This window comes from Bidens hawaiensis, unplaced genomic scaffold (assembly GCF_021521415.1).
Source record: "Bidens hawaiensis isolate Kalapana, Puna unplaced genomic scaffold, B.hawaiensis_p1.1 tig00011619_1, whole genome shotgun sequence".
In the NCBI taxonomy this organism is placed as follows: Eukaryota; Viridiplantae; Streptophyta; class Magnoliopsida; order Asterales; family Asteraceae; genus Bidens; species Bidens hawaiensis.
In genome coordinates this window covers 134,327-143,828 of record NW_027491908.1, presented here as the reverse complement: position 1 = coordinate 143,828, position 9,502 = coordinate 134,327, and the positions used below count along the sequence as shown (strand labels likewise).

General features: G+C 37.6%; 2 protein-coding genes across 2 annotated transcripts; one reads left to right on the top strand and one right to left on the bottom strand.

The window, feature by feature from the left end:
- Window positions 1-512: 512 nt before the first annotated feature.
- Window positions 513-5,259, top strand: LOC143538399 (uncharacterized; the record flags this gene model as incomplete). The annotated part of the gene is made up of 7 exons (XM_077031971.1): window positions 513-731; window positions 2,426-2,566; window positions 2,653-3,030; window positions 3,669-3,914; window positions 3,987-4,079; window positions 4,671-4,871; window positions 4,968-5,259. Coding segments are annotated over 7 exons (1,494 nt in total), but the record flags the coding sequence as incomplete, so codon positions are not given.
- A 474-nt stretch (window positions 5,260-5,733) lies between these two features.
- On the bottom strand, window positions 5,734-9,120 carry LOC143538387 (protein FATTY ACID EXPORT 6-like). Its single transcript, XM_077031960.1, has 3 exons — window positions 8,922-9,120; window positions 5,953-6,040; window positions 5,734-5,866 (listed from the first exon to the last, which is right to left on the bottom strand). Exons 1-3 carry the CDS (start codon window positions 9,118-9,120, stop codon window positions 5,794-5,796), a joined length of 360 nt encoding a protein of 119 aa, XP_076888075.1. The 3' UTR covers window positions 5,734-5,793.
- Window positions 9,121-9,502: the final 382 nt, after the last annotated feature.

Below are 9,502 nucleotides of genomic sequence, written 5' to 3'. Positions count from 1 at the left end.
ATCCGTCAAATGTGTAAAAATGTCAAACAACGACATCGTCAATCTGTTATAAGAAACCACGTGTCAACCTTGTCTGACATTGCAAAAATTTCGTCGGAACCCACAAAATTTCCGTCGGCCCTCACCAATTTCTTTCACACGTGGCGTTTTAAACAATCAGATCCGACGGATTTGAGATTGACACCAGTCAGATGAACATTTTCTCGAATTCTCGTGACAAAAAGGACGTTTTGGGAATTTTCAAAACCCGAGGGAGTATTCTAGTAACAAACCAAAACATAGAACTAACTAACAAACTCACAATCACAAAACATAACAAAGTTAGACGACCAAAGTACCAAACCAATCAAACCAATCCTTAATCACTTCGACAACCCACAAACTGCATCTACAATCCACGTCTTTCAATGGCTTCAATCTTCATCTTCAAACCCTTAATCATAACCATCATCTTAATCCTTAGTTATACTTACACTCCAAGGGTACAAGCTTTTAAGCCACTAATTTGACCAACGGATATCCTCCCACTTTTGCCACGCCAAGTTTCTTGGCCGATCCTCAACTCGCTCCGTGGGGCCGCCGATCTCCTTCCGAGCTTTGTCGGCGCCGCAGCGGTTGCGAATAATTCGGGTTTGCATTGGAAAGGGTCTTGTTTTTATGAGAATAGTGCGTGGTTGGAGTTGCATAATAAAAGTGGGAGTGAATTTGGTGGTGGTACTCTTCATATTAAGGTTGGTTATTATTATTATTATTATTATAAGTTGTGAAGAGGTAGGTCCCAGCAGAGCCTAGTTGGACCCGCAAGACTCACCTTGAACAGGGACGTCTGCGCAACGACCAACTGCTCCCGCAGGACCCACCATGCTCAGAAAACCTTACGCGCAGTACGCCAGCTGTACCCGCAGGGGAAAGCCTCCCAATGGTGAAGTACCCCGCCTGTTCCCGCAGTTGCGGATACAAGCCATCAGGGAAGGCTACCCGCACTAACAGCAAGGCTACACGCACAAGGCACTAGCTACTTCAGTAGTCACATGAAGGAATGAGCAAGGCGGGAATACTCCCGCCTAAATGAGCCAGTCCGTATGCTTCTGGAAGATCTTTTGTACTATACCTACTAAGGTATGGGCAGAACAGACGATCTGACCAGAACAGCCCATGAACCAATCACAGGGTGACAGCTCACCGACAACAGTACGAGGAGGAGCACCCTCTAGTACTGTTTGTCATTATTAGCCGCTGCCTACTCACTAACCCTTACTATGGGACGTGCGCAGCCTACAGTTGGTGGAACAGTGCATAGCCGGCAGTAAAGGAACAGTGTATAGCCGACCTTGTTACTGTTGGCCGTAGTCTATCCACCAACCAGCATGGCCTGTGCGTAGTCCACTGTTGGTAGAACAGGAATACTATTCAGCCGGCTGTACCTTCTAGGAAACCTACCTTCGGCTATAAATACTCCAACACCTTGGAATGGTAAGGACATCATCTGATATCTCATTCTTATCTAGCAATCTCTTAATATACACTTATATTCAGAGCAATCTAGTCTGATTCTCACGCCGGAGGGTGGTCACAAGGAGGAACCCCCCCCTTCTCAGTGACGAGCTTACGGTGTCTGTTTTGCAGGTCACCTGAAGAACAACCTTCTCTGCCGGACCTCATCCTCGTGGGAAACATTACTTAACCCCCAGATTATCCATAATCTGCCTCGGGTCACTTAGTGTTTCTTCAAGTTGGTAGTTTAATTTTATTATGATTGTTGGTTAGTTTTAATTTAGAGGCTACCTCGGTCCCTCTTAATGGTTAAGTTTCAGAGATATGCTGAATGATTCAGAGGCTGTCTCTTAATCAGTCAGGCCTCGCCACTAAGTTCTAGACGGAGGGTATTTTTGGAAATTATGCTTTTAGGTAGAGGTTATTAGAGGGTGTCTTACAAATTTGGCGCATTTACAAGTGGTTGTTAAGTAATTGTGTGTGTTAATGTATTATGGATTCAAATATATATTTTTGTTAAGTTTAATTTATTTGACATGTTGGATAAGTAGTTTATGTTGTTGGTGTGTACATATTTGTTCAATATGGTATATGGAGATCAAATTGAGTTCTAGATGGAGGGTATTTTTGGAAATTATGCTCTTAGATAGAGTAGGTTAATTTTGTTTATTTTTTTATAAAGTTTGTTTTGTTGGATTGATTTTGTAATGGCTATTGGTTACTTTTAATTTATTTGACATGTTGGATAAATAATTTCAGTTATTGGTGTATACATATTTGTTCAATATGGGATATGGAGTTCAAACTACACACTCTTTTACATGAATTTAATTTCATGCTATATAACTTTTAGCTTTCTGTATTTGGTCCTAGATTTCTTGCAAATTCTGGTATCCCGTTTTTTAAATCGTCGCTTTTTTTAATCTTTTAGGTTAGCAATGCACACAGTTGGACATGCATGGACATTTACGTCTTCGCGACTCCATATCGTGTGACATGGGAGTATTATTTTCTATCTCGTGAGCATACACTCGAGTTCGATGAATGGAGCGGGAAAGCTGAGTACGAATATGTAAGTTAACAAATTCAGTTTTTATTAATACATATACATGCAGCAACATTTGGTACTAACAAAAAGTTACCTGTTTTTCGTGAAAGGTAAAACACAAAGGCATTTCAGTTTTTCTTATGGAAGCCGGAATGATAGGAACCCTCGAAGCATTATGGGAAGTCTTCCCATTATTCACAAATACGGGTTGGGGCGAAAGTTCGAATCTTGCGTTTCTCAAGAAACATATGGGAGCTACTTTTGAGGCCCGGCCCGAACCATGGGTAACAAACATAACCGAGGACGATATTCATTCGGGGGACTTTCTTGCAATATCAAAGATTCGTGGTAGATGGGGCGGGTTTGAAACCCTAGAAAAATGGGTATCCGGGTCTTATGCGGGTCATTCGGCTGTTTGCTTGAGGGACCCGGAAGGAAAACTATGGGTTGGTGAATCTGGACATGAAGATGAAGATGAAGATGAAGATGTAAGTGTTAAAAAAATTTTAATATCTTAATATGTTTGACTAGGGGGTGCAAACGAGCCGAGCCGAGCCCGAGCTCGACTAGGCTCGAGCTCGGCTCGTTTAACTTACACAAAGCTCAAGCTCGGCTCGTTTAACTTACACAAAGCTCAAGCTCGGTTCGTTTCAAGCTCTATTTTCAAAACTCGAGCTTGGCTCGTGAGTAGATTTTGAAGCTCGAGCTCGGCTCGGGCTCGGCTCGTTTACTATTTATCAATTATATTTTTATATAGTTATAATTATTTTTATATATTTTTTTCTATTATAATTTTATGTGTAAACTAATATATATTATTTAGTTATTTTATTTTTTTTCATAACACTATATATATTAATTAATAATTATTAAATATATATTTTAAAAAGTTATATAAATGGCAGGCTCATTTAGGCTAGCGAACTGGCTCGAGCTCGATAAGTGAAGCTCGGGCTCGTTTATTAAACGAGCTTACTTTTAGGCTCGGGCTCGGGCTCGATTAAGCTCGGCTAGATCGAGCTTTTAAACGAGCCGATCTCGAGTAGCTCGCGAGCAGCTCGGCTCGTTGGCACCCCTATGTTTGACTATGAAGTTTGTAGCTTTTGCCTTTGACTTTTGACTGTAGGGTCAAGATGTCATTGCTTTGTTGCCATGGGACGAGTGGTGGGATTTTGAGTTGAATGAAGATGATTCAAATCCACATATAGCTTTGCTTCCTTTGCATCCTGATCTACGGGCCAAATTTAATGAAACTGCTGCTTGGGAGTATGCACAGAGTATGGTCGGGTTACCGTATGGTTATCATAATTTGATATTTAGTTGGATAGATACTATCAGTGATAATTATCCACCGCCTTTGGATGCTAATCTGGTACCACAAATTTCAAATTTTAATCCATCATAGTGCTCATTTTTGAATGTTAAATGATTGTTTATATTGCAGGTTGCATCTGTGATGACTGTGTGGGATCAAATGCAGCCTGCATACGCGGCTAATATGTGGAATGAAGCCTTGAATAAACGGCTTGGTACCCAGGTTTGCTATGATTTTCTTTAAATATGACGTGCTCGTTGTGATGATTATAGGTTAATTAATTGTGATTACAAAATATATAGAGTTAAATATGGTTTTAATGTCCAAAATAACCCTTTAGTCCAGTAGGTTAAATTTGACTTTTTTTAGTCCAACAGTTTCATTTTCATATCAATTAAAGTCTGGTCCACTAATCCCATCCAAATTTTCTTTTAGCTTCTATTAAAAGACTTGGATTATATGTGTTACTTAATCAAGTTTTATTATTTTGACTTAAGTAACACAACAGTCCAAGGGCATTTTGGTCCTTCAATAAAAAGTTAGCAGAAAATTTAGACGGGGTTAGTGGCCTGGACTTTAGTTGATACTTAAATGAAACTATTGCACTAAAAAAGTCAAATTTAAACTAATAGACAAAAGGTTATTTGGGTTAAACCACAGGGACTAAAACCATATTTAACTCAAATATATGTGTTTACCCATTTTAGCTATTTTTCGTTTAACCATTTGACCCGTTAGAGAAAAACATAACTTGAATTGATGTATATATATAATTAAATTGGTCAAAAGTATCTTGAGGTTGACTTTTTGCAGGGGCTTGAACTTGCTGATATTTTAGTGGAAGTTGAAAGACGCGGTTCGTCGTTTGCTGAATTATTAACTATACCCGAACAAGATGATTGGGTATATGCGGACGGAAAGTCAACTTCTTGTGTTGCATTCGTTCTTGAAATGTACAAAGAAGCAGGACTCTTCGGAGATCTTGCGGATCAAATTCAAGTTACCGAGTTCACAGTGAGTCAACTACCATTCATACACAACTTATGTATTTATAGTTACTATCATTTTTATGTAAATGTATACGCATGTTAACCACGTCGAATTATGCAGATAAAGGATGCTTACACGCTTAACTTTTACGAAAACAATTCGAGCCGGCTGCCAAAGTGGTGTAACGAAGGTGACACGGTTGAGTTACCATTTTGTCAAATTAAAGGAAAACATCGGATGGAGTTACCTGGGTACAATACCATTGACCCGTACCCGCATATGACTGAAAGTTGCCCGTCACTGCCCCCGGATTATGAAAGACCGCAATACTGTTGAATCCATATAGTTATAGGTGTAATGATTCTAGGGTCTAAACCATTTCTCCTTATTTAATGGTGAAGGATATGTTTAGGTGAAAGTAACACGAAACATTGTTTTGTATATACTGAATGTTGTCAAGAAATGTAGTAGATTGTTGGATCGTTTATTGTAACATTACCACTCGAGAGAGGGGTGCATGCTTGTATAATGTATTAAATTTTAAGTTAAAAATGTTTGAGACGTCTTTTAATGCGTGTCGTGCTCATTGATATGATACGTTTTAACCCGCTTAACAAGTTTACCGCTTGATTACCACTCATTTACGGCAAGTCAACGTGCTTGAACGTATTTGACTTGTTTAGATAAATGGATTAAACAATTATGTTTGTGTTACAGGATTTAAGTTGTCAAGGTCATGGCTGATGTTTTTGTTATGAACATATTGGTAAGTTCGGGTTCAACGATTCAACCTGATACAATCAACTCCTTTGGTTTTGCTCTTGTATAAGTACAACACAATTCCTTTTTCACAAAACACAAACTATTATCAAGTATACATGATAATCAGTTCAGAATACACGAACGTTACAGATGCTAGATTTAGAAACAAATTGTAGATCTCGGATTATTCAGTTTTGGCGGGAAAATGGTTGCCACCGGTGACTATCTTGTACAGGTAAAATGCTGTCATCAGTCCACTGAAACAGAGTTCACCAGAAATTTGATTTTTAGGATGGAAACTAAAACAATAATTTCATATCATAATCTCAACCAAACAGTGTACCTGATGGCAGCAACAAGACCAGCAGGCATTATTTTGCCGGTTTCAGAGTATCGTTGTCCCATAACCCAAGTGAGCGCAGCCGCAATTACTGAAATCAAGGGTTGACCAAACAAGATGATAAGTGAGAAACAGAGCATGTTAATATGATATCTTTAACGACAAACAGACAAAAATTCAATGTTTCTCTCTGGTAAAATAATGTCTTTTACTCTGCCAACATGATGAACAAAATAAGTGACGATAACTTTATGAAAGACAACAATAATCACACACTGCTACGGCAATAACAAAACATGAACATGTGATAAATATATGTAATGTAATTACCTATATGTTCATATAGAATGCATAATTACAAAAGATAATAGTACAGAAAAAATCAAGATGGAGACTTTAATAATATTAGATGGAGTGGGAGAAAGAAAATGGATAGTTACAAATAACTAGATACAATTATATAACGCATAATAGATTTATAGTTTTTTGCACATCATACTATATAGTACATTTAATTTAAAAGCACACTAACCAATAACGTGCTTCAATCAAATATTTACTTATAATCCTTGGTATTCATTCAAAAAAAAAATACATACAATCTTTTCACTTTCAAACCTAACATAATGTCCATGCTACCATTCGACATCGAATTCGTTGAGGGTGAACCGCCGCGCTTCAACCATAAAAAATGGTTGATCATCTTGGGGGTGATTCTAATAACTGGGTTGGCGTTCTTATTTACAGCGAGCATCATATTCAAAACGAATAAGCCCACTGTAAGAGACAATTTAAAAAGTATATGGATAGTTAACTCATCTAATCTTGATCTAGGAGTTAAGGTTTGAGTGGGGCTACAAGTTGCATTCCCTGTGCCCCGCAAACTGAAGCTCGTGCCTAAAGGAGCAATCATTAACCTTGTGACATGCAATCACCACAAAACTCACACGGCCATTTCAAGAGTTAAATATACAATTGCAAACAATGATCAAGATTTTCAGTTGGAGTTCCAACTGAACGGTTTTGATACAACGTTGAAAGACGATATGCTTTGGTTTGTGCTTCTCGGGGAATATAATATGCTGGAAAAACTCGCCATTTTCACGGCATTTCCCTACACACACGCTAGTTCGAAGTTCAAATGTGAGTTTGTACAACAAGTTCAAATGCTAGCTTATTATACGATCCCAACTTGTTATATCAAAACCGCGAACTCACATTAGAACTTCGAATTGGCATGTGTGTAGGGAAATGCCGGGAAAATGACGAGTTTTTCCAACATATTATATTCCCCGATAAGCACAAACTAAAGTATATCGTTTTTTAACGTCTTATCCAAACCGTTCGGTTGGTACTCCAACTGAAAATCTTGATCATTGTTTGCAATTATATATATTACTCTTGAAACGGTCGTGTGAGTTTCATCATGATTGCGTGCCACGAGGTTAAAGGTTGCTACTTTAGGCAGGAGCTTAAGTTTGCGGGGCACAAGGGATGCAATTTGTAGCCCCGTTTGAACCGTATCTACTTAATCAAGATTAGATAAGTTCACTATCGAGATACTTTTTAAATTGCCTCTTACAGCGGGCTTATTCGCTTTGAAAATGACGCCCGCTGTAAACAAGAACCCCAACCCGATGATAAGAATCACACCCACAGTGACCAACCCCGCAACAATCAGCCGTTTTTTATGGTTGAAGCGCGGTTGTTCACCTCCAACAAACTCCGTGTCAAATGGTACCTCCGACATTATGTTATGTTAGGTCCGAAAGTGAAATTATTGTATGTATTAGTTTTTTTTTTTTGAAATGAATACAAAGGATTATATAGGTGAATATAGAAATTGACTGAAGAACGTCATTGGTTACTTAGCGTGTTTTAAATTAAATGTACATATTTATATAGTATGATGCGCAAAAAATCTATTATGCACGATATAACTGCATCTAGTTATGTATAACTATCCATTTTCTTTCTCCCACTCCATTTTTTCTGACACAGCTGAGTTGACTATCTGGGAGATAACTAACTTATAAACCCAACTTAATCAAAGGATTTTTCTAACAGCTAAACATTTGATGCATATAAATAATTTCATTAACAAACCTTACTTTAATATCAATGATTTCCCTTATAACACAAGTAGGCCTGTAAACGAACCGAACGCTCGGTGAACCGTTCGGAGAAGTTCGCTTATGTTAGTTTATTTAATAAACGAGCGAACATGAACACTTGTTTCATTCGTTCATTTATGTTTGTTTATTTATGTTCATTTATGTCCGTTTATATCCGTTTATGTTTGTTTACATATTAATAGAAAACAATTAAATATTATCTTGAAGAGTCATGAGTCATCTACTTAATGGTTTATATATGTTAATTTGTGATCATTTAAGTGTGTTCATTTATGTTTGTTTGTGTTCATTTGCATGTGTTCATTTATGTTTGTTTATCTTTGTTCAGTTATGTTCATTTATGCCCGTTTATGTTCATGAATTGTTCATTTAGAAGTTAAACAAACGAACATAAACGAACACGAACACGTTCATTTTTTAAATAAATGAACACAAACACAAAATATGTGTTCGATAAGTGTTCGTGTTCGTTTAAGTTAAATGAATGAACACGAACATGCCTTTTTTCGTGTTCGCTCGGTTTGTTTACAGGCCTAAACACAAGTTTTCTAACCTTTACTCAAAACACCTATACACCAACTTTGATTGACCATTTTGGAGTACTTTTTCTGGTTAACTCGGCCGTTGACTGCACTGCGTCAACGAGTGGCATTTTGGTCATTTTTGAAGATTTTTGAGCAAAAAGTTGTAAAAATTCACCAAATCACAAAACAATCATCACCAAAATACCCACATAACAAGATCAAACAAAACCCAATACTAATATTATTCAAACCCACCCAAAAACCCATTGAGGCATTTCATCAAACACCTTGCGTGCATTAACAAAACACATACCAGTTTCAAGAATCAACCCGACCCACGAGTTCTTTCGCTTGTGGAACGCATTAAGCGTCAGATACGAAGCAAGAAACAGCAGTAATCCAGTGCCCACACCCCCAGCCAACGACGTCGTACTGCCTTTTCTTGCAAACCCAATAATCCCACCACAGAATATTATCATCCCGTACGGGATTGTAAAGCAAAAATCATGCATTTTTAATGGGTTTTTGGCGATCAAGATCCAAGATTTTAATGGGCTTGATTTGGAGTTTGAAGAGATGATCAAATGTTGTGATGGTCAATGAGAGCAGTTCGTATTTGTTGGCTAAATAATGCATTTGGACGAATTTGCCCTTTGGTGGGGTTTGAATAGGTTCTAGTTTGGTGGCTATTAAGGGGTGATATGGTAATTTTGAGAAATGATAGTGGGCACCGACTGGACAATGAGATTGGGTCTCTTCAAAATAGAAACTTCTAATTAGTTGAATGTTTTCACTTTTTAGTTAAATAATTGACATATTGCGTTTAGAAACATAATATAAAAAACAAATTATTAAATTAATAAATTGTTACGAATAATTAATATTATAGTTATC